General features: G+C 35.6%; 1 protein-coding gene across 1 annotated transcript in view; it reads left to right on the top strand.

The window, feature by feature from the left end:
• The window catches only part of Diaph2 (diaphanous related formin 2), a 658,778-nt gene that overhangs the window by 489,394 nt on the left and 142,905 nt on the right, over window positions 1–26,479 (top strand). The window contains exon 25 of the mRNA XM_028781865.1: window positions 9,781–9,916. Coding sequence (XP_028637698.1) covers window positions 9,781–9,916 — 136 coding nt within the window. The remainder of the gene's footprint in view (window positions 1–9,780; window positions 9,917–26,479) is intronic.

Here is a 26,479-nt window from a genome sequence, read left to right as displayed (position 1 = left end):
GAGATAGAGATAGAGATAGAGATAGAGATAGAGATAGAGATAGAGATGAGAGAGAGAGAGAGACAGAGACAGAGACAGAGATGAGAGAGAGAGAGAGAGAGAGAGAGAGAGAGAGAGAGAGAACAGATTTTTATCCTAAGGCCCCTAAGACCCACTCCTCCCCATCAATCACTCTAAAACTGAAAAGAAAATTCTGTATTGCACTTGAGGGTTAACTTTTGTGGAACCTGGACACTCCAGTGAGTCCTGAAGACAAGTTACACCACTAGGAAAGTATTTTAAAGGAAGATTTTGACTTTTTTCTTTTACACTGAGGTCAATAAATAAGACACAGACTTAAAAACTGACAGTTTTTGCTGAGATATAAGGAAGTTTTTTTTTTTCTTTTTTTCTTTATACAAGTGATACAGTATCAAAATAGGTTCCTGGGGGAGGTCATGGAACTCTCTCTACAGTTAGAGGACTCAGGCTGATGTTTCTTGAGGACTGTTTCTACTCATCAAGTCTATAAATTCTACTTGTCAAGGTAACTTGATATACTCATCCAAGTCTCACCATGCTTCTCACTATACCTCAGTTGGTCACATTAGAACCTTATTGAGATGCCAGAGCTGTTGCTCGATGATTCATAAGTTGTGTGGGGCTGTGCATTGAATCCTCAGCATGGAAAAGCAAAACAAGAAAACCTTATTAATTGGACTGCCTCTTTTAGCTACTTAGAGACACAATCATAATAGTAAACACAGACCTTAGAACAGTAACTTAACACTGCTATATTTTCTTCCACTTATACTTTCCTGAGATGTTTTTCTATTAAAATATTGTATCAGTCACTTCAGAATTTCATTTTCCTTTAGCTCAAAAAGTTATAGATTAATTTCCTATAGTCACTCAAAGCGGTTCATAGATTTTAATCAAATAGTGGTCCATAGAGACATGTTGAATTCAATTGTTTTTCTTTCCCAGATGCAAAGATGGATGCTCACATTCCTATAACCAAAATGTCTGCTGAAACCTACAGCATTTGAAAAGCTTTTCTAGGCTACAGATTGCAGATTAACTTCTAGCTAATCATAGTTCAGAACTCTAATGGAGTGTGACGAGAGAGACAGTTTTTCCTCCAACTTCATATCCCATGTTTTTTGCAGTCGTAAGGCAAATTTTAAAAGAAGGCCTTGGGGATCACAGCCAGCCAGCATTATTGGCGCATGACCGCTTGTAACCAACTGCAAGTTTAATATCCAAGGAGATTTGCACATAACAGTCTTTTTTCTTCTTGTTTTTAATAATTTACCTTTGAGATTCTCTTCACGACCGTGCTGGTGTGCAAAGATCTGTTTGTCTGTCAAACCTCCAGATATGTACTGCAAGTGAAAGACACATTAATTTTTTATCTGTTTCCTAAGGAGTATGAGCTGGTTGTGCAGAATAAAAGAGGGCTTCTTCGGTGAGCACTTACTTGTATTCACTTCAGCTGCCTTCCTTACCTGTAGCAAATTAGTTTCTTCCATGATTCTATTCCCTGCCAAAAGTGAATCATTTACAAAAATCAATTCACAGAACTTTTTATATAAACCATCCACCCAAATATGAAAACATTTTGTCTTAAAACAAAGGACACTGGAAAGCTGTATGTATGATACTAATGCTTGATCACTGTGTATCTCCTTACAAGCAAAGACCTCACTTGTGAAATTAGCATGCTTCTTTTCACTTAACCTTGGAAGCTATCTGTAAGTGCTAATCTATGACCAAAGGAATTTTCTAAACAGAAAATTGAGCTACAGCAACATGACAAGTCACAAATATGAAGCCTCAGAAACACTAAGCATTGGCATTTCTAAGAAAACTGATAGAAATGTCAATGACCCAAAGCCAATAGATGATTAGAAAGCAAGCCACCATTCCAAAGTACCTTAGTGTTTTTTTTTAAAGGCTGTCATGATTTTTCACAATAAAGAAATATGAGGTATATAGGGAACTATGTGTGGAAGTGTTCTTGGTAATTTAATGTTTTGAGAACTCCCAGGCTGAAAAAGGTTATTATGTAAATCAACCAGCTCCAGCTGTTAATTCTCAGAAACTGAAGAGTATAGAAATTTTAACTAGGTTTTGACCCTTTATTTATGTTCTGAATTCGACATTAGGAAAGAGGAAGACACACGGACTTTACGGATTTTGTTGTATAAGGTGGTGAGGGAGAAAGTAATGAGAGAGGAGACATTAACAGAGAGAATGGAGGGGCTGGAGAGATGGCAGTTAAGAGCACTGACTGCTGTTCCAGAGATCCTGAGTTCAATTCCCAGCAACCACATGGTGGCTCACAACCATCTGTAATGGGATCCGATGCCCTCTTCTGGTGTGTCTCAAGACAACTACAGTGTACTCGTTTACATAAAATAAATAAATCTGGGAGAGAGAGATAGAGAGGGAGAGGGAGAGGGAGAGAGAGAGAGAGAGAGAGAGAGAGAGAGAGAGAGAGAGAGACTGGATGGAGGCATGTGAGAGACTAGAGGGAATATGGGTGTGAAAGTTCAAGGTAAGCTAAAGAGCTAATGAGACTGGATGTCAATGGACAAATAGTAGACTGTCAAAGAATTTATACAGGGTAATAGAATATAAGCCTTTGTAAACTATTGGAAGCATACTGAATAGTATAGTAAGTAATAATAAATGAATTATCTGCCAGAAAAACAAATGCAACAGAGTTTCAGTTGAAAGAGAAAAATGTGGGAGAGGAAATTACAGTCCAGAAAAGAAATGGACAAAGACAAACAGTGTCTGTAGAAAGCAAGGAATATACGAATCAAAGAGAAGAGAGAGGTTCTATTTGATTTCTGCATCATTATGTGTGGCACAGGATAAATCTGTGATTCATACCATATTTACATAGGTTAAAGAGCAAGACTCTAAGCAATATCTAGCCATGCTATCAGTATATTTGTTCAGGGTCTGTTACTGAGTCACCTAAGTACTTGAGGAAGCTAATCAAGGTTTCAATTACGCCTGTAAGTAAGAAAGTTATACCTCTGTTGCAATTGTAGCTGATTGGTTGATGAAGTATTCATGAGCTATTTCATAAGAGGAACTTTAAAGGTCACTTGTACCATAATAAGTGGAAATCTCGCGGAAAGAAAAAGTTTAGCAGTATTATAGTGCTTATAAAGTCTTAAGAGGTTCTGACTTTCCAAGTCTGGTTGCTGCTGTTGAAAACTCATTGCCCTCAGCATTTGTCATGACTTCTTCAATCCAATATGCCCTTTAAGCACAATAAAACTATAGAGAAGGACTATCTAATGTTGTTTGCTATTAATTAAAGAATAGGATTTCTTCCCTTCCTTAATGGAAAGCTTTAATTTGACTGGGATTGCTGCTGAAAATTCTAATGAATGACTGCAGTGGTTTCCTCAGCCCAGTCTCCTGCAGTCATATGGTTCTTCAGTTTTTTCAACCAAAATCTGAGAAGCTGACATTAACATTCTCATTTGTAAACTGATGTAATCTAAAATGGGAGAGGAAAATCTGGACAAATGTGGATCTTGCTTTACTACTTCCTCAAATATTGAGATTTTTCACCCACATATATCAAACCGACAAATAACAAAGCCAAGCTTATTTGTACATTACATTGTGATATGATACATTGAGATGTGTATCTTCACAATTCTTTAATATGGCTTCTGGGAAAATTTTCCATAGAAAATTATAGAAGTCTCACTAGCACCCAGGACAGTTAAAGCTAAAGTGTAAGTAGAGTAAAATGGTAGGAGGGAGAATTTTTATAAAGGAAAGAGAGGACATTTCCAGACAGGATTAACTAAATGGGCAAGGGCAGCCCTATACATTGTTACCACCATCCTGTAGGTTGGCAGTGTAGTCTGATACTCTGACTTCTGTAAATCTTTAGGCATACCAAGTGAATCACTTATTCTGAGATAAATAGTAAAGAAATGATGCAATGTCCTTATGCAGTTTCTGCATTAGCGATTATCCACTGTACCAAGAAACTCCTCTGGTGAGTTCAGAGAGCTACACACATTAATATATGGTTATAAAGGTACAAATATAGTGATAATTTGTTGCTGCAGGCCCATGAACTCCCCAACCATGGATTCTTGGATAGATTTATAGTACCAGCCATAATGAATTTCCTCCTGTAATTTAAGCCTTACAGCCAATCATAAAGTGGTTGGTTGCCCCCATAACATATGCCACTATTGTACCCATAGCATACCTTGCTGTTCTAGTCATTATTGTCCTTTACAGAGTTCACAACTGAGTAAGACTGCTAATTTCTTCCCCAGGTGTCTACATAGTACTTCCCAGTACTATGAAAGCTATCCAGCAGGAAAGAATATTTCTAGTCAGTACCAACTTGATTTCTGCATATTCTATGACCAATATATGTGCTGCCTTCAGCAATAGGATTTTACCATCTCATTACTGTGGGCAACCAAGAGCAATTGCAATAGCCTGTACTATTTAAGAAGTCTCCAGGACCTCCAAAAACTCAAGGAGAGGCATCCCAAATCTGAAACTGGGCTTTTCATTTATTACTTATCTCTTTTGGGAGGATTATAAGCTTCTATGTATAACTCATACACATATATATGGTTATAAAGGTACAAATTCAGTGATAGTTTGATACTACAGGTAATGTAAACTCCCCAAACATGGATTCTTAGATGAATTCCCAGTAATACATACCCTTCAGTTTCTCCTGGGAACCAGGCTTTATAGCTAATCATAAAGTGGTTGATCACCTCCAGATAGATAGATGGATGGATAGATAGATAGATAGATAGATAGATAGATAGATAGATAGAATATGAAGCATATAAAAGAGTAGCTTTCCATGTGGCTTTTAAAAATCTTTGTTTTAATTGGTTTTCTTAAATCTTTATGTAATAACTAGAAAATTGTTGCATTTGTATATGCCAGTTTTACTTAGTAGGACTCACTTCGTGATTATGTACACCAAGGGAGGTACAATGAATCATTCATTCATTTCCAACAAAGCAATATAGATTTCATTGACAGATATCAAATTAAGTTGCTCACTATTTCATAGTAAATTTTTGACATAGTATCTATTATATTTTCTTCTTTCATTGTTTTTACTGATTCTTAAAAGATAGTTTTAAAACTGGTAAAACTGAGACCTCTTTCTGTGAACAAATTTCTTACCTTGTAGGAAGTTACTATAAAAACTTTTTTTTGAATTAGCACCCTTTAACAAAGCATGTTCCTAATTTTATCCTCCTGTTTTTGCTAATTTTTTTTTGGTTTTGTAATAATTAAGGTGATAAGGATTTATCCCTCTAAAGAATTTCTCCTTCAATATCACCTCTTGTATTTTTAGAAGTTAAACAGATCCTGAAATTTCTTACTTTTCACTCCAATGTTATTAAAGTCAATTGATATGAAACCATTGTTATGAGGATTGATGGACTTAATAGTTAAATCTCTTGAATATTTTGCTAGATATTCATTTAAGCCTCCATTTCATCCAGAAATGTAATGTACTTGCATAGCTACAAAAATTGTATTCTTAGAGTCCTTGATATTAGTGGTCACCTAATTATCTATAATCTTCAGTTGTATAAGTTAAATTTTTATATAAACTCATAGTTTTGAATTTTATTCATCATAAAAATTACTTTTAAAGGGATATGTGAGGAATGTTGCAGAAATGACATGATTCAAGGCAGTAGACAACATATGGCTATCAGCACTTCTTATTCTATCTCAAAGCAGTTTAAATTTGGGCATTTTAATGTAGTAATTTCTATAGACTTCATTAAATAGCATAGTAAATCAAAAGATACATAGAAAAAACTAGGAAAGGCTTGAGAAAAGGACTGACAGATTTATGTAATGAAAATTCAAGGTACAGGCCAGGCATGGTGGCTGTAAGCCTAACACTTTGGGAGCTGAATCATGAGGATCATAGGATCAAATTAGTCTAGGCTATATAGTGAATTCTAGCCTGAGCTACATATCAAAACCTTTTGTCAAAAGTCAAAAGGAAAAAAATTGATAAATACATACATATACATACATATACACATAATATACAAGCTATCCAGTAAAACTTGATTTTTAGATAAATAATAACTTAGTATCTGTGTATACTGGGTATTGTATCTTTTCTTTGGTATAAATGTGTCCTAAATATTGTGTAGAATATACATAGATTTATAAAATTATTTATGGTTTATCTGAAATTCAAATGTAGTCAAGTATTCTATAATTTTCTTAACAGTTCCTCTTGAGTACAGTCTACATCAACATAGTTGAAGATGCCGAGCAACTATAAGTGGTTCTTGTAGTTAAGCATCTGTGTGGCTTTGAACATGTTATCTTCATCTGTCTGAACTGAAGTTTCATGTTTTGTAAATGAGATTGAATAATACTTACGTGACCTCTTTTATCTTTATAGAGATTAGATACTATGGTTTAAAAACACTTGGCACATAGTAGTTTTCTATTTTTTTTTAGCAATAGATCTTGTCAATATATTTGAGAACTTTCAAATACTTCATATTCATTTATGTTAAATTGGTAAAAACATGGTTGTAAATTTGTCATTGGATTCATCAAGGTGTTGTATGTCCCAAAAACACTATACGCTACTGGTTTCACCAAGAGTTTTCAAGTCAACAGGTTGGTCAAAGAGAGACAGATGAAAAGTTTATCAGAAATTGATCCAACCATGGCCTGAGATCAGTATTTCTATTTTGGTCAAGCTTCAAGAATGGAATATATAGCTGGGTCATGCTAGCTCTTTTTGTCCTGGGAATACTTTTAATCCTGCCCATCATCACATTAAAGTTTGTCTTTAAAAAGATCAACATGTTGGTAGCCAAAGCACATGGCTTGAATCTGAAAATGGACCCCCGACAGAGTTATTAAATTAACAGACTGGCAAGCCAAGGACGAGTAAGATTCTGCACAGAGCCTTACCAACCTAAGTTAGATTTCTATTAAATGCATAACTGTTATTATGAGAGTAAGTAAATACTGTAGCAATCATTGCAAAAGACTTTTCTAACCTCAAAAGATAGGACCATTTCTCAGTGAGTACAATGTATCCTGTCACTGTGGACAATACCTGGGTGTTCTATAATCTGAACTCTGACACTACCCACTTGGAGATAGTATCAGATCCCAAAGTCTGAGGGTTTAGCCCCCAAGCCTGCTTCCCTCCCCATTTCAAAAGCCAAGCCCAGACTTTAGTTTGTGTCCCTGAATACTCATTCATCCTAAGGCTAGACTAATTTCCTAAAGCAGCTCAAGGTATTCTGGAAAACATTATTTACCAACTTACTGGTAACAATACTTAACAGATAAACATGCAGATGAATTGATACATGGGGGGATTCTTGGACTAGTTCAAGTGCAGGAACTTCTATGACAGGAGCTACTACTCTTTATTTGTAGATCCACTGGCATGCCAAATACACGATCCTTTTTGACATCCCAAGGATTTTAGGATGTTGGAAGTGGATGAGGGATGCAGTTGAGTGGGTAGATGGCTTCCTGAAATAACCTCTGGGTACAGTCCAAAGCACAACTAACTTAAACTGTGGGAGAGTAGGCTGTCTATGCCTGCAGTTCCAACATTTAGCGCTCAGGAGGGAGCTACAGAAGGATCAGAAGTTCAAAGTCATTCTCCATTACATATGAAGTTCATGGACAGCCTGTGTTACTTTTATACAGGACTCTCTCTCTCTCTCTCTCTCTCTCTCTCTCTCTCTCTCTCTCTCTCTCTTCCTCTCTCTCTCTCTCTCTCTCTCTCTCTCCCTTTCTCTTCCTCTCTCTCTTTCTTGCACATGTGTGTGCGCAAAGAAAAACACTAAAGAGGAAGGAAAGAAGGAATGAAGGAGTCTCGAGAAAAATGACAAATGAAAGTTACTAGGCTATTTCTCCATGTTAGTTTGTTGTGAAGCACACTCACAACAGTAGTCTCCAATTGCAATAGCACATTAGATCGACAATATCAGAGTCCACCTGGATCTTGGTGACTGTTTAGCACAGGAAATATTGGGCCAATAATAAAATAATATTAAAAATAACAACAACAATATACACAAATGACGACCTGCTTCCTCTCTTCTGCTTCTTACCTCCTTACCTTCTAACATTTTTCTAAATTTTCTTTTATTTTGTTTTTTGCCTCATCACACATTGGGATTAAGCAGGGCTGCTTGTGAGGGGATGAAAGTAAAGCTGTTCACTGGTATCTAAGTAACCCACAAGTGGGCCGCATCTCTGAAAACCCATAAGACAGCACTTCTTCATATCTTCCAGCATTTATGTTCTTTCTTTCTCCCATTCTGATAATTCCATAAAGATATTCCTTCAGTATTGGAAGAGGTTTTATGTGTGCCCATCTAAGGCTTAATACTCCATGGTCACTTGTTTTCAGAATTTTCTTTCTGAAACCTCAATCTGGGTATGTTTGCCCTTCAAGTGACATTTGGTAGGCTCAAGAGACTTATTTAGTTGCCACATTGTAAGAGATGCTAATTGCATGTAGTGGCTGGAGACAAAAGATGCCATCAAACACTCTCCAGTGCATAGGCCAAACCCTACAACATCATCATCATCATTCTGGCCAAAACTATAGTAGTAGAAATCCTTGAATCTGTCTAAAGTATCTAGATAGTTGTGTGCCCATAGCCTAATGTGAGGAGTATTTTGCATGACCAGGATAGTAGATGTCACAGATGTAAAAATCAGTTATATTTTATAGGAGGAAACCAATTCTTTCAAGCCAGTAAATTTGTTTAGAGGCTTTTTCCAGGAGTCTTTTGCACTATTGTGCCCTTTAACATGAAGAAAAAAAAATATTTCAGTATAGACAGAGACTCTCAACACAAACACACACACACAAAACAACTTGTAAATGTATGCTTATTCTTGGGGTTTTCTTTATCTTCTTATTTTTTATAGCTTTGTGGAAAGTTTATGCAAACGCTATGTAGTAGATCCATCAATCATAATCAGGGGAAACAGAGCATGAAGGAATGAACTGGTAGTTGATGTGTCTTTAAAATAGTGACTTTTCTGAACTCCAAAGAGGCTGACGTTATTTCATCTGATCAGTTTGCTTCAAGTTTCTCAGCTACAGTGTACAGGATTCACTGGAATTCCATAAATATCAAAGAGCTGGAAATCTGTTTCATCATTTTCAACAATTTCAGCATATAAAAAGCTCGAAACCTTGCAGGTGATTGTTTCACGTCCTGAATCATTAGATGTAATCATTCCTCCAGCAACACAACCACCTCCACATCATAGACGAAAATATCTTGATTATAATGTATTAGGTTCTGCTGGAAGCACTTCAAGTGCACAACTCATTTCTCTTCACAAATATTCTGTGAGGTAGAGTTTTTTAAACTCATTTTGCAGATAACAGGAAAATGTTCAATAAGTGATGAAACACTTAGTTTGCTTGTATATCAACAGTAGCTCATATTTTAACAATAAAGCAAGTATTTTCATTGTTATACCTATAACATAAATAACCCCGTTTTCCTGCCACAACACATAATTAGAACTGAAAAGATTATTTCAAATATTTTTTCCAGAAGTGATGTCTTCAGTGTAATTATTTGACTCTACCAACAAACAGTATATGCCCATACTCTGAGGCTGCTATGAAATTTTCCTGTCTTGGCTAAATTATAGACGTTTTAAAAGTGTGCACCTTCTCCATTATATAGTGTGTAGGAAAAAAACATATTTTTTTTATTTTACTTTTGTCATTAGGAAGCACTGAAAGAAAACCACAAGAGAAAGGAAATAGAAGAGAAGAGCAGGAGGGCAAAGCTTGCAAAAGAGAAAGCTGAACAAGAGAAGCTGGAACGGCAGAAGAAGAAGAAGCAGCTCATTGATATAAACAAAGGTACAAAACCATTTCCAGTGCTTTGCATACGTTGCGGCCATGGAGGCTTGTGAGCCACAAAGATTTCCATGTCTTAGACCATTTGGTACAGCTGAGTTAGACTCTATCTTAGAATTAATATGTATAAAATATTGATAAATATCAAAGGTCCCTGGGCATATTTATGAGTGGAGGACCATTTACTTAGCATGGACATTACCATAGGGTCTATCTTTAGTCTGCCCTAAAACAGCAATTGAAATTTATAATGATGGGAAAAGTATAAAGTGATTTAATTTTTAAAAATTGTTTAATTGTAAACTGATTTTATTTCTAGTAGAAAACTCATGATATTCTTACTTTTTTCCTGGTTATATTTTGCTTATGTTGCTATTTTTATTTCTGATCATTCTACACTAAACACTGTAAATTATGGGTAATTAGTATGAGCTGTTGTATAGTTGACATGTTGTTTTGTGTTTATTTGTTATGATAGTATGTTCTAGAAAAGGCCATCATGGAGGAAGAAGAGAGTGAGATGAAAAGTGAAAAGCTGGTCTGGGGTAGGAGGGTCAGACCTGAATTTCACTTTGTTGGCTTATATCTATTGTCGGTGTTGTAACAACAGTCCTTCTTGGGGACTTGAACATTCCAAGTCATGATAGATATTGACAGCACTATTACAAGTTGGGAAAACAAGGACTGCCGAGCATCTTACTCAGCTAAGTAGGCAGTCTGGGTGCATTTGCAGTAGTATCCACTAAATGTTCTTTCAGCTAACAAGAAGTTAGAGGTAGATTTTTCTTTTCGTTAGATGTTGAAGAAGAGAGTCCAAAATACTCAGAATGTTTGTGTATATCTATATTGACAACACTAAGGAAGTAGAAACAGGGAGATCACAAATGCAAGGCCACATTGAGTTACAAAATGAATTATTCTTTATCTCAAAACAAAGGTGGATGATGAGGGGACAGATAGAAAGAAGCAGAAGTGATTACTACTCAGGTGTCTGCACCGAGAGGTTAAGAATGGAAGGCATGGCAGTTTTTCTTAAGTACCTTTTCTCCTCTCTTCAGTACTAAGAGATCCAGAGGGTTAAATTAAAACACAAATCTGATCAAGATACAAAGTAGTATGCTTGATAATGGAATACTTCCTGCCATATTTAGCAATAATAAAAATTTCAAGCACTTTTATAATATTGAGCAGATAGCAAACACCATTCTAAGATTTACTACATTCTAAGACAAGCATCAAATCAATCCTTTTTATCTCTATGTAGTGAGTACTCTAATTATCTCATTCTTTGGAAACTAAGCTGTAGGTCATACAATTTAAGGAATTTGGCAAATAGGATACACATACAGATATTATTAGCACTGAGATAGAAGTCATGTAACTCCAGAATTTTTACACTTATCCTTGCCTCTATCAATCAACATTGATAGCAGCTGTTCTGTAGCATTGTCTATGTTCCAAGACAGACTTATTTTAAGGTATTAGCCCATGTGCTTATTGAAACTGGCAAGTCCATAATTTACAAGGAAGATCCACAGGCTAGAACCCAGGGGACAGCCACGTCTGAGTCTGCTTTTCCTCCTGCTTGAGTAAAATTAGTCTTTTTGTATTAGTAGGATCTTCAGCTGATGGGTGAGATAAATTCTCAAAAAAAAATGCAATCTGATTTATTCAAGTCTATCAATTTGAAAGTTAGCATCTTCCAAAAATAGCCTCACAGAAACAAGGATAATATGTGACCAAATTTCTGGGCAATATTGCTCAGTCAAATTGACATATAAAATTAAGCATCACAAGAAGAGTGTTAAAAAGTTGAGTTGGCAGTCTCTGGTGATTGCTTCCATGTAGGAATTGAGAGTGAGTGTTCTGCAGAAGGGAATATATTCATTCACAGAGAAAGAAAGTTCATTTATTGTGAGAGTTACAACAGGTAGTATCACTTGAACATGTTTGGTTTTCAATGCCTTGGAAAGAAATCTTAAGGGGATCTTTAAGGAAAATCTTTGGGAAGAATGAAACCCAGGAAGGAAGTCTTAACTACATGTACAGGGTTTTGTTTGAAGAATAAAGTAGTGAAGATTACCAGAAATGGTGTAAACTGGTAGATTAAAACAGCAGATGTATTATCTCATACTTCTGGAGGCTAGCAGTTCAAGATGAACATCAACAAGGCTACATGCCTTTGGAAGAAACTAAATCCCTCTTTCACCTAAGAATTTACCAGTTATTCACTATTTCCCTGAAAATGTGCCCAAGCCATAGCTAATTGTCTCTTTTAGTTACCATTGAAAACACTGTAGAAATCTAAATAAGTTTTTTCTGCATTTGATGAGATTGAGGGATGTGAGCATTAGAGACACATTTTCATATGATACTTTTCAGTGCTAGATGGATGGCTCAGCAAAGAATAATGAATATTGCTCTTTCAACAGATCTACGTTCAATTCATAGAACCCACGGCCAGGCAGCTCACAACCACTTAGAATTCCAGTTCCAAGCAATGAGATGCCCTCTTCTAATCTCCCTGGGGACTGTACCAACCCACACTGAGACATACATGTAATTTTGAAAAGAAAATGAATAATATTTCTCTCTTAAGGGCTGTTAATACATGCAGATCAAGAAAATGGTAGGCTTCAATATTAGCAACTTAACTTGTGGCTATGTATAAAAAATACATTATTGTTGTTATTGTTATTATATATTTCAATAGTATTTTACATGAGGACTGTGTTCATACTTCAGAATAAGTTATAGAAAGACATCTTTGAAAGGTTTCGCATTTTAAGTTTTAAGAATGAAAAGATGCAGAAAAAGAAGAATATAGTCATATGTCAAGATAGAGCTCTGTGTACCACATAAATATGTATAAATTTATCCATTAATCAAAAATGGTAAAACTGCTTATGCCAATTACTCTGATTTGATCATTAGGAATTGCATATATGTATATAATTATCATACTGTGCCCTGTAAATGTGCATAGTTGAAATAATAACTGACGAATAGGGGATAGAGCCAAATCCTTGTCTCACACATGCAAGGCCCGTGTTCTATTTCCTGCACCACAAAATTCATAATAATAATTAATAATAACTAAAAATCTTTTCAAATTTAACTAAAACTACATGTACTTTTAACAGTTTCTAGTTTGTATCAACTTAAGAAAATGACGAACTATTATAGAAAAACCTTCCATGAACTCATAAAACTACTAGATAACAATAATGAAACTTAATTTTCTGCCCGGCAAAGTTATATACACTTATGATAGAGAAATATAGTCTGATTTAATTGTTCAAAATTAACAGAATATTTATGATACAAAAGATTATATCTGAAATCTAGACATAATCAACTGAGTTCAGAAATAAAGATATAACAAAAGCCAAACAAATAAATGCTAATATTCAAGATAAAGCCATTAAAATGTCATGTATCAAGTCTCAGTTTTTAGAAACCTATGGGTCAGAAGGCAAAAGTGATAACAGGAAACGATATTTTATTGTAAATGAGAAAATAGGTATTTTATGCTAAAGAGGCCACAATTTTTGGGTGTGATTAAAAAGCAATTGCTGTGTTAAAGAAGGAGTTCATTTTAGCTCCACCACCTAGGTTTATGCACTCGTCCTTTTCCTGTATCCATTCATGCTTCAGGTCCTTCAGCTGTAATATAGGGCAATGGCATTTATCTTGTGTAGATTAAAGGAGATAATTAAGTATAGTAACTCTCTTGATACTGATGAGTCATTTAATTCTCATTGAAGAATACAGAAAATGCTCAAGAAATCATTCTCACCTTTAAGACATTTTTAGTTTTGTCAAAGACATTTAATAAAGCTGAAGCAGCAACTAGTAAATTGTGTGCCAATACATGATAGAGATTATTTGCTTTGTAGGCCTATCCAAAGGGAAAAATCAATTTAGTTTGGCAAAATGTCAACTTTTCCTGGAGAAAGCTAAGAGTAGTTTCTGTGCATATTAGTTGAGCTACTCCTTGAAAAATGGGTCAGATTTTGCTAAATAACATCAGCAGAGCTCCACATCAGCACATCTGTAACAGGCCTCCAGTAAGCTATGTTTAATAACCATGGGAAAATACAACAAAGTGATGAAGAGGACAAAGTCCTAAAGTCAAGTCCTGCCTCCATCATTTCTAGGCTATAATCTCTATCAGTGTATTGAGGCTTTCTGTGACTGACTTTCTTCATTTTATAATATAAATAATTATTCATATAATACAAAAAAATATCGGTAATTTTTTTCTATTGTGAGTACTAACTATGAGGTGGGAACTATTTGTACTTGAGCATACACACCTAATATATAATTATGTCTTTTGACATATTCTCAATCTCTAGTGCTATCATGCTAAGTGGATATTTTCTGCTGTTACCATAGTTAGGAAAAAAGTTAGGTTTGGAGAACTAGGGGCAAGAGAAGATAGAGCCAATCTACAAAAATCCTTGGAAGTGAGTCACAAGAGGTATGACATGATGAGGGAGGAGAGCCCAGGTTATTGAAGGAATTCTTTTAGGGATTGCTGAGGTAGTAAACCTAAAGCACAAGAAAGAAGAGGTGACTACGAGAAGGACATAGCTGGGAAAGAACAGTGAAAGGTGAAGAAAAAGGAGTTAGCTGGCAGCTGATTCTTTCTTCAAAGGCTTTTAAACCAGTGGCAGTTTAAGACTGTACTAGCAGGAGGAAAAAATTCATGAAGGAATGAAGAGAGACCGTGTGAGTTGCCAGTGACAGATATACCAAAGAGCAAGAGGCTTATTTTTTTCAGAGCTGCATAGTTTTACCAATACATAATTATATATTGATGTCTTTTAGCATATTAGGTTATTTCATTCATCCAAGTAACATTTATTGCACCATTTCCCAAATAATCATAATTAGAGCATGCACAGTAATATAGTATTTATCTGAATGTAAAATGGAGAAAGCTAATTTACATGCAGCAAAAATTATGCTAAATCAATAAATGCGCTCAAAAATGTGTGTGCACAGTATACGAACTACATAAAGTGGTGGGAATAATCTACATTCTCCAACCTGTGCTTATGCTGATATAGATGATAATTAACTTAGGAACCATTAAAACCATTAATTAGTTATCTGGAGAGAGAAAGAAAGCTTACTAAATATTTGTAAATAAATCTCTTTCTTTTCATGTTTATGGAAGTCAGCAAATTACCTGCAATGACTTGCATAAAGCAATAGAAGAAGAATACATAAAAAAATGATGTTCTTAAATTGCAAACTACAGCTGTGATTCTGATCAAAAATTATTTAATCAGGAATGGTTTTGTTATTCCTTATATAATATCATATGGAAATTAGAATTATCTGTTTCTTCTAGTAAAATGATAAAGAATGAGGCTAAATCAGTCTTTATAGAATAGAATAGCAAGTTTTGAAGCATATACCTTAACATGTTAATGCTATACACAGACATACTCTCTAGGAAGTCTATCCTAACCTAGATAATGGACTACTGTCCTTTGTAGATGTTTGTAACAGCCGGTTCTTTTGTAACGGCCAATTCTGTTACTTTGTAAAGGCCAGCCAGTTCTGCTGTTCTGGTCTATAGGTCAGGGTCTAGCAAGAGAGAGAGTGGGGACGAAGGAAGGGTGAAAAAGGGGCGAGAGACGCAAAAGATAGATATAAGACAGAGTCTGGTCGAGTCTCTTCAAGTCTCTTCTTTATTCTCCTCTCTTCTTCTATATTCTCCTCACTCCTTCAGTCTCCTCACACCTTCTATTCTCCCATAGTCTCCTATATATTCTCCTCACACACATAGAAAGGAAATCCTGGGTATTTATACCCTTTACCACGTGACTTGCCCTCCTGGACAAGCTCAACTGAAGCCACTCCATCACGTGTCTTGTAGCCATGGATACCAGGAGCACCTTGCAGCTGGGGCACTAAACAGTGTAACAAGATGTTTACCAGAGTGTGCTCACCTATTCCAGGCTGTTGAAAACAAGTCTCTTGTCAGGGTATATGGCTCGAGATGGCTGTAAAGATGATAGCCACTTCTGGCTAAGAGTGGGCTCCCAACAGATGTTGGGGTCCGTTCTTCCTTCCAGCCCCATGATCTCAGAAATAAGACTCACTCAAAATATATTTACAAATACCTTGGCCAAATTGCTAGACTCTTCTCTTACTAGAGTCTAAGATAACCTATCTATTTTAATCTACATTTTGCCATGTGGCTGGTTACCTGTGCTCAGGTACCATGTGTCCATCCCCTCTTCTCTTCCCAGGTGTATCTTCCTCTCTGGCTCTATCCCAGGAATTACTCTGTCTCCTAGATGTCCCACCTTCTATTTCCTGCCTAAGCCATAGGCAAGAAAGAGATTTATAATTGACAGATGCCATACTCATACAGACATAAGGTATTATCTCTACAGGACTTCTCTTTCTTGTCCGACTCCATCCCCCCCTCTAAACACCTGCTCCTAGATTTATATGAAACATTTTTCATAATAAACTTCAACTATACTTAACAAAGTAGTAATTTCTAGAAAAAACAGTTGATAGTAATCCATTTATAAGATTCAAGTTAATTATATCTTGACTTGGGCAAGGTGTTACACACCTGTAATCATAGCACTTGTGAGGCAGAGGCAAGGAAGATCTCAAGTTTAAAGTAGCCTGAACTAGAAAGAGTTACCTAACTCAGAAAAGAAAAATATCATCCAAGTGAATAAAACATTTTATCATACATCTTTCTTAAATGAGGATAGGTTAATACTGTTTCCTGCTGTCATAGTCCACATCTTAAATGATAATAACACAAATTATAAATGCAAACTACCATAAATGATGGAACTGATTCAAGTAGTATTTAAGCATCTCTAATATGAATTACTGAAGTAGTACATACCACCATTTTTGCATATTTTATATATACTAATGAATGTTTCATAGATGTTAATGCAGTGTGAGTTCATACACTTGGTAAAGCCTTCTTCTCTATGATGAAAATCTGGACGATGCCCTACTTATTTAAACTACTTTGTTCCCTATATTACCAGACATGTAAGGAAATCTACATTTGTTCAAAGTCAGAGTGTTTGTCCTTGTTCTCTAGGATTTGAATTTTCCAATGGATACCTGGGGTTGTTTTCTCAAAATTATTCAATACAGTAAATTTTGCACAGGTCTTTGGAGTTTTTAGCACAGTAAGGTATGTGTACCATTAGTACATCCATGAGCAGGTGGAGTCCAGTGGAGAATATTGACTGTACTGCTACCACCCTCCATCTTCTTCCCTTAAGACAAGGAATCCTAAACCTGGAGCTACATTTGCAGCCATCAGGTCCCCTGCAATTGTACTGCGTCCCCATTAAACAGCATAGAGGTTACAGTTACATGCCAGCCATTCCTGGCTTTATCATTTTCTTTTTTTTTAATTGGATATTTTATTTATTAATATTTCAAATACTGTATTCTTTCCTTGTTTCCCCTCCACAATCCCCCATCCCATCCCTCCTCCACCTGCTTCTATGAGGGTGCTCTCACAGCCACCCACCCACTCCTGCCTCACTTCCCTATCATTACCCTACACTGGGGCATCGAGCCTTCACAGGACCAAGGGCCTTTCCTCTCCCATTGATGCCAGATGTGGGTGCAGGGGATTTGATCACTGTTCCTCATGCCTATACAGGAAACACTCTTACCTACTAAGCCATTTCCTTGCCATTAGACTGTATGTTTTTTAATGAAAAAATATAGGGTCCATTTTAAGACAACATCATGCATGCCATGTTGCTATCATTCATTTGCTAAACAGGTTTTTTTTTAAGTTTAAATTAAAACACTGTTAACTTGTTGAAATGCAAAAAATTATTCCCACTGTAGCAATCACTAATAACTGCTGATTAACCTCTCTATGGAATGTGATTTCAGGCAGATGTCTCATCATTGACTTAACCTGCAATTGAAATGAGTTTACTTCCCTATCATTGAGGCCAAACAAATCTGAATGTTCCATATGCAGTGTATCCTTGAGAGTTCACCTAACCTTACTGATCCTCAGCTTCCTCATCTAAAAGACAGTGAAAGTAATGACATCTATTTCATGGGATTTTCATATGAAGTAAATGAGAGAACCTATGCAAATATCTGAGCACTCGCCTAGAATACAGTTGACATTGAATAAAGATTTAATAATAAATGAATAATAAAATTAGTTTCAGTGACTATATGAAGGTGGCTATTGACAACACTTAAATGACTGGCCTAGAATTCTAGATGTTTTGATTTATCTGGTTATGACTTACACAAAGGCCATGTACACTCAAGTCTTTATCATGCATTGTCTGTCTAGACAAACTTATCAGTACACAATCCTCATCTCAGTCCCCAGATCTCCTTTCCTCTGATAGGATTTTTGCCTTGATGCTTTACACAAGTAAAAATGTACACTATATTCTAGTCAAATGTAATTTGGGACAAATAACGCATGATATGCACTTAATGATAGGTAACTGGGATCTCAGTATAGTCTCTAGTGAGGCATTGTTAAGAATATTAGTGATCACATAAGTATATGAGAATATACTTAATCTAAACTACTTCCAGAGCATACTCTTGATTATAAGGTTCTAAGACTTTCTTCCGATAGTACATTTTAGCCCCTTATCATTGGTGATCATTCTTTTCTGACCTCATCTCACAGTAATTGCATCCATGGTATCAGTTCAATTTCTAAGAAGCACTAAGCTCTCATTCTATCGGCTCCAGTAGAAAACAAGTTTCTACATCTACTAAAAATATTCTTTTAAATGGGAAGACAAAAATAAATATGTGAAACAAGATAGGTAATTTACTTAGGTCTCATTAAGCTTTCTTACATTCTAAATGCAGAATCTCAGATTCATACAAACTGTAAGAGCTGTCTTCCATGTGCTGAGCATTTAGCAAGATTTCATCAGTCCTGTGTAGGAGATGCGTTAAGTTGGCAATTACAAATTTGGCTTCTCTTTACAGTGTATGTGTGTTGCTATGTATGCCTTATGTGTCTTTACTAGGAAGAAAACTATAAGAATATTGATGCAGGTGGGGAAAAAGAATAAAATTTACTACATTAAAAATGGCCAAAACATGTTGTAGGTGGCCTAATCATTTATTAGAGATATATGTTGGCTCCATATCTTAATATTTTCATTCTTATTGTAGAAAAGTATCAAATGAATAGTAACAGCTGTTATATACCCACATTGTGGTTAATTTGGCTCTCTTCTCAGTCGAATGCATTTAGATCCATGTCAGTAATTACACCTCACATATTCAGAGAACCAGCAAACTGCACTGAACCCATTCAAGTCTCTAATAATGCTTTAAAAACACACACACATTTGTTCCACCCAAACTGTGCCCTTGAGGCCTTGATCTTCAGAAAGGACAAAATGTATTGATCTATTAAATACTCAAAAGGATTTTTCCAGATGAAAACTTTTGAGTGTTTTCTTTAATTTAATTCCACAAGTATGTACTGAGCTCCCAGAGCATACTGAGCATAGTCATGCACCCCAATCATAGTCGTTGTCTTACAAATCAGAACCATTATCCCAGTGGAAGAGTTATTATTAACTACCAGACATTCTCTGTACATCTCTTCTATAAGAAGTAATGACCTGGGCATGTGGGCCTAAATGTATATTGATGTGTATATCCCCATAGACTGTATAGATTATTTAACATGTAAATTTAATGTCTTTTCACTTATATAGTATATATTTATGTTAAACATTTTCTCTTTCTTCTTTAAAAATTGCCAATCCTCAGTCACCAGTTATGCCTTTCACATATGGAGCATCAATAAAGTAAAAAACATCTTAACTAGTTAGTGAGATATTATGTGAATAAAAACATGTTATAGTTTTACAAAGTAGTTATGCCTGTGTTATAATGATATGAGAAAAACATTAAAACCTAAACTTAGAATAACTGACTGTCATCTTAATCAGTTGTAGGTTTCAATGCTACTTAGTAAAAAGCCTAGAAGAAGATAATATAATTCATTTAAGAATTTAAAAAGAATTATCCTTTTAAATGTGTAATTCATTATGGATGATAGAATATGTTTATTTGTTAGAACCAGTTCTGAAATCTACTTTAAGTGTACATTGCTTTAAAAATGACCCTCTCTTTATCAGAGTAGTTATTTCAGAACTGCTGAATTTTACTTAGTCTGTCCTGTTTCCTGACCCCTGAATACTTGTAGGTCTAAAATAAGCCATGTTGATGATTAGACAGGATCCAGGGAGTTTATTTGAGATTTGTGTGCTTACCTGGATTAAGACAATTACATTTTCAAAAAATGCTGGATTAGGCTGTGCTTTGAGGTGTAAGATGAAACATGTGACTTTGTTTGACTGTCTAGCCCATTATTATTATAACATATCCTTACCTGAATGTTTAAGGTAAAAATCCTATGCAGCTGCAGGTTTGAAATTGTTCATATTCCTTGTTCCTTTCACCAGTATCTTATACATTCTTGGTTGACTTGCTACCTTGTCTGATTTTCTAGAACAGTATTTCTGTGAAAGGAAAATGTGTTCCCTCTAGTCCTCTTTTGTCAAAAACCCTTTGCACTTGCTTTCGTTTGCCAATTGAACCTTTTTTGAAATGCATCAGTAGGGAGAGCTTGCCTAGCCTTTGCTAGACAGGAGTAGCTGTAGGTGCATTTAAACAATTCAACTTGAAATGGGAATTTCTCTCTTTTTATTTGAAAACAATTGAAAATGAAAGGTGTATGTCTCAGGACATAGTACTTAACCGACCTCTTTCTACTGAACTGAGGTATGGTATATGAAACCACTTCCCCTGTGTCTTCCCTAGTGTTTTAAAAACATGCTTTGCTGATTTGAAGCAACTGGTTTCAAGGCAGACCTCTTTCCATTGTAAGCAGAATCCATTATGTTATTAGGTCTTGGTATACTGTTCTTTGCATCTCTATTTCTTTGTTCTTAGTCAATATAGCTGTGCTTTAAGGGCTATATGATTCTATTTCAAGGGGAAATTGACACTGGGACTGTAGAGATGCCTTTAATGATGAACCACAGTTGTATTAATTTTTAAATGGAACCACAGTCCATCTGCCCATAGTACATGGAACCTGTACATTTAAGTAGTCCTCTAAGCTCCCGTGACTAAAGCATGTTGAAAATATACATTTTCACTTGAGTAAACATAACAATAAATGAAAGCCCCAGAGGAATGTGTCTTTCCTAGCTTTTGGAAATAGGAGTAGAAGGGGTTGCCTTTGAAATTTCCAGCCTAGCTATCTTGTCTCTTATTTGAACACCCGAGAAAAGTGAAGTAAACACTTACATATAAGAAGTATAGCCTTATGAAAAAATACTGGGTACTCTGAACTTACATGATGAATAGCACAATTGAAGAATGTAGAAACTAGCCTGATATGGTGGCACATACCTTTAAACCCAGTACTTAGGAGGCAAAAGTATCTCTGAGTTGGAGGCTAGCCTGGTCTATATAGTGAAACCTCGTCTTAAAAAAAAAAAAAACCCTTAACTAACAGCAATAGCAGGCATTGTAGTTTGCACCTGTAATCCTAGGACTTGAAAGATAGAGAGCAGATGATCAGAAGTCATGGTCATCCTAAGTTTTGTAGTGACTTCGAGGCCAGTCCTGGTTACATAAAAACCTTATTTCAAATAAATAAATGCACAGACACTAAGGACTAATTGGTTGCATAGGTACCAAAGTAAAACTGGAAGATACAGACCTAGCTTGTGGCATCATTTATTGTCAGGCAGTAGTAGGTCATATCATTTAAATTGAAAAATGATATCATATCCCAATTGGTTTTTCTGGATTTTGTTGTTGTTATTTTTGTTGTTATTTTACAAATGTGGTAGGGAAAGGATTCCTGACTTTAGAAGTTGACCATCTGTAAAATAAAACGTTGATATTCAAGAAGTGCCAGCCTTTAGCTTACCAAATTTAAGGCCTTTGTTATGAGCATTACTTTCTCGGTGGTAGGGAGTTTCTGAGGCGAGTTGCTGATTTTCATGTAATTCTTTTATGTAATATTTATCTGTAAAGCTGTGCGGATTTTATGACTTGATGATGCCTTTTCATCATTCTGCTGTGTGGCTCTCCCTCTGTCTTCAGCATTGTTACACTGTCACACACCTGCTGATGCATTGCTGCCTGGTAGGTGACATCATGATTTGTGAGCAATCCAATATATAAATAAGGTGGTGAGAACTGCCTCAGCGATTCTGTTTCTATTTGAGATGAATTAAATAATCTCTTTGTGTTCTCTTACATTTCCCTCTGCTCTGTGTTTTCACAATTATATTAGACACTGTAGGGGAAGCTTTTTCTCTCTCTCTCTCTCTATTTCATTCAATTTCTAAAGAACATTCAGTTAATTCAAAACTTTCCTAAAAATGTTATACCCCATATGTCATAATATATTTCTAGTTCTTTAGTATATTTAGGTCATGTCCGAATGTGGAATTCAGCAATAAACTAATAACTACTAATTTCCTGGGGGGTTCCTAGAAATATGCTTGGAGTGGAGTCAGGAGAATCCCATTGTCTAGTCAATCTGTGAGGTCCACACTTAGTGAAGGCGCCTGTCTCCACAACAAGGTAGAGAACAGTAGAGCAAAACAACAAACATTGACCTCTGGGTTTCACGCACATGCATGCTCACACACACACATACATACACACACACACACACACACAGAGAGAGAGAGAGAGAGACAGAGACAGAGACAGACAGAGACAGACAGAGAGACAGACAGACACACACACACACACATGCATACGATTCTTAGGATTTTGGAAAAATGTCTCATTCTTAGTAACATTATAGTAACAATCATTCTTTCAATTTGCCCATTTCATAATGCATTCTGTTGCTATAGGTATTAGCACTGTGAAATCTTAGAATTATGCTAAAAAACTAGTTCACAAAGTATGTCTCTAAATCAGAAGTTTAAACATAACTTGAAAATTTGTTAGAAATGTAAAGTTTCGGCCAGGCGGTGGTGGCGCACACCTTTAATCTCAGCACTTGGGAGGCAGAGGCAGGCGGATTTCTGTGTTCAAGGCCAGCCTGGTCTACAGTGTGAGTTCCAGGACAGCCAGGGCTACACAGAGAAACCCTGTCTCAAAAAACCAAAAAAAAAAAAAAAAAAGAAATGTAAAGTTTCTGGATTATTGCTGAACTACTGAATAAGAAACCAGAAATGAAGACAGCAAGGCATCATTTAGCAAGCTCTTCTGGTGATTCTGATGCAACTCAAATTTCAGAAGGCAAGAATCCAGTGACCCAGTGACATATGATCCATTTTATAGGTTGACAACTGTGCTGAAGTAGCATCACAGTCAAGGCCATGGAGCACTTGCTTGTTAATGTTGAAAAATAGAGGAGACAGGAGAGTTTATCTCTTTTCTATCCTAGATTGCTAATGCTTGAAATTGTTTTTAATTATGTTTTTGTATCAAGTCATGATTTCATTATGTATTTGCAAGAGACCCTTATTCTCTATGCTTTGTGATTCTGTCTTTTTAAATCTACTGATTGTGACAGGATCAATCAGAATCAAGAAGCTTTCTGTGACAAAATCAAAAGATACTCTTTATACTGAGCATGTTTCAGGGAACGCAGACGTCTTTGTGTTATTCAGTATGTCTCTTACTGATCATATAATCATGATTTTAAAGCCACAAAATGCAAAAGGAAGTCAGACAACTGATTTACATTGTATATGTATGTATATGGGTTGGTTTAGTTTGAAAAAATGAATTGCAGAAGAATTTCTTAAGTAACATTTTCCTTTGTATATTAAAATAGAATTTCTTCATAATGAATAAGAGGTAGATAATGAATTATACGACTGATCAGAAGTACATCTACTGAAGAAGTTTACCTTATACTGGTTATCACCATGCTTTTTCTATGATAATCTATGGATGTGTACTTTCATGTTTTTTATTCATTCTTAATTGGACACTTTCATATATTTTTAACAAGCAAGTGTTTCTTTTCAATGACAAGGAATAGGGTCATTGAGACCATTTTCTTACTGAATCACACTTGATTGCATTAAGAAAGAAAGTTATATAGCCTCTCAGAGAAGTGACTTAACTAGGAAGACATTCTTCCTTGATATGATTTTATAAATGTAAAAGAAAAGAAAAATATCATTAAATTATCAGGAATCATAAGTAATACATCATCTGGAAGGCTTTATAATCCTTTTCAAATGTAAAAGGAAATTTGTAGAAAATGGACAATCATGACAAATTCTTATGCTACAAATTATTTTGCCATAATTGCCTCCATAATTTGTTTTTAAAAAAAGTTTCAAGTATCTCAAAATGGCCTCAGCCAAGTACTATGTTCAGGGCTGTCAGGAGCATGGGCCTCTGTGTGATTACACAAATGGCCATTGTCACTGATAAGCAGTTTGTAGTTGCACAAAGCATAAGTAATAGAATAACCCAAAGAAGTAAGATCTGCACACTTTGCACATAAAAAAAAATGAATACTCTGACTTGAGTAAAAGGGAGAATCATTTCTCAAAACCCCACTTCTTAAAAAGGCTCTTCCTGTAAGTGACCCTTTTATTATTTTAAAAATCTTTTTCTATCAATTCTAGCATGATCTCTGTAGCAAATAAAAAAGAGAAAGCTTTTCCCATGAGAACTTCTGTCCAAAAAGAGTCTTTTTCAGCCCTCTTTGGATATATTAAGAAATAGTTTTCATCGCTCTTAAAGTAGTTTGAACATTTTACTCTGATGACTATGTACTCATAACAAATGGCTTCAAATTTCTCATGTATTTCACCAATGAAAGTCCCCTTTCTTTTTTAATCCCTAGTGGCTAACAGAGAGTTTACAGCATATTTTCTATCTATAAATAATTTCTTCATCTGTTTTCTGTTTCTAATAAAACAATAACCCAGACTGGGTAAGATTTAATGAAAGGAAGTTTATTTAGGCTTTTGTTTCTGAAGACTCAAAGTGGTCTTTGCCTTGGTGATTGCCTAGTCACTGAGAGAGTACTGAGGTGGAGCAAGAGATCACATAGCTAAAGAAGGAATGAATGTATATTTGTCTGTACTCATCTTTATGATTTTCTTACAAACCCATGAAGAATCAATGGTGCGATTCTATTCTCGTGACCTGATTTAAGCTTTAACACTTCCTTATAATGGCCTCTTCTAAACACCGCAGTTGGTTTACGTTTATATCTCAGTACAACTTCAACACATGAATTCTTGAGGACACAATCAAACCATATCCAAACCATAGTGCCAATGACATTGGCTTCTAATATTTTATGTATCTCGATCTGTGCTTGATATGGAGCCCACAGTGAACAATATCAATTCTTTGGATTTATTTTCTGAGGTTTGGTTTTTGTAAAACATTAGGAAATGCTCCATGTTATCTAGTCACATAACTCTATAAGACAGAGGGAATGATTCTAAATGTCCCATGAGGTAAAAGCACAAGTAACACTTATACAATAAGGAATATTTGGAGAAACAGAAACCATACTTATTATACTTTATTTTCTTACAAGTTCTATTTTTAATGTAGTTATTATTCTCTTCTTTTTACTGTAATCATTCCATGCATCTTACTCCTTTCCTTCAGCCAACATGTTTTATTTTTAAACCCAACAGTAACTATACTCATGGTGCTAAAATAGAAAGCAAACTTTTTTTTTATTATTCTCTCATATAATACATCCCATCTGCAGTTTCCATTCCCATCACTTATCCAGTTTTCTCAAACATGCCATCTTCCTCAGATTCACTCTTCCTCCTTTCCCTTCAGAAAAGAGTAGCCCTCCCAGGGATATCCCTGCTGGAGGAAAAGGTTCCCAAGAACAGGTGAAAGAGCCACTGTTAGGAATTCCACTAAAACACTAAGCTAACAAACATAGCATATCTGCAGAGGACCTAGCACAGACCCATGTAGACCCATGCAGGCGCCATGATTCCTGCCTCAGTCTCTGTGAGCCCCTATGTGCCCTGCTTAGTTGATTCTTTGGGCCATCTTCTCCTAGAGGCCTAACTGCTCTGGTTCCTACGTTTTTTCCTCCTCCTCTTACATGGTGTTTCCAGAGCTCAAAGAGGAAGGACTCAATGGATATCTCCACTTTAGGTTTTCTCCCAGCCTAATATTTGGCTGTGGGTCTCTGCATTTACTCCCATCTGCTAAAGCAGACTTTTGTAACTAGTATATTTCACTGTGTCAAACTTGAAAAGTTTTTCATCATGTTTGCCAACCCTCTCTGATACATAGACAGAGCTTGACTAATCATTATTATTGTCTACAATTTTTCCCTTTTATAAAAAACTATTGAATTATTCAGTATTTCTTAAAAGTTCAATGATTTTTATATTTCAGATGCACTTTTGTTTTCGATATATTCACAGCATGCACAGAGTCTCTCTCACTGGTCCACTGGTTCTAATATTTATTAGAATAATTTTATTTACCATATGTTTGTGTCATTGGAAATGTTAGGAGAAAAAATTGAATTCTGAA

The sequence above is a fragment of the Grammomys surdaster genome, unplaced genomic scaffold (genome assembly GCF_004785775.1).
Source record: "Grammomys surdaster isolate TR1022 unplaced genomic scaffold, NIH_TR_1.0 61, whole genome shotgun sequence".
Classification (NCBI taxonomy): Eukaryota; Metazoa; Chordata; class Mammalia; order Rodentia; family Muridae; genus Grammomys; species Grammomys surdaster.
This window is presented reverse-complemented; position numbering and strand designations above follow the sequence as displayed.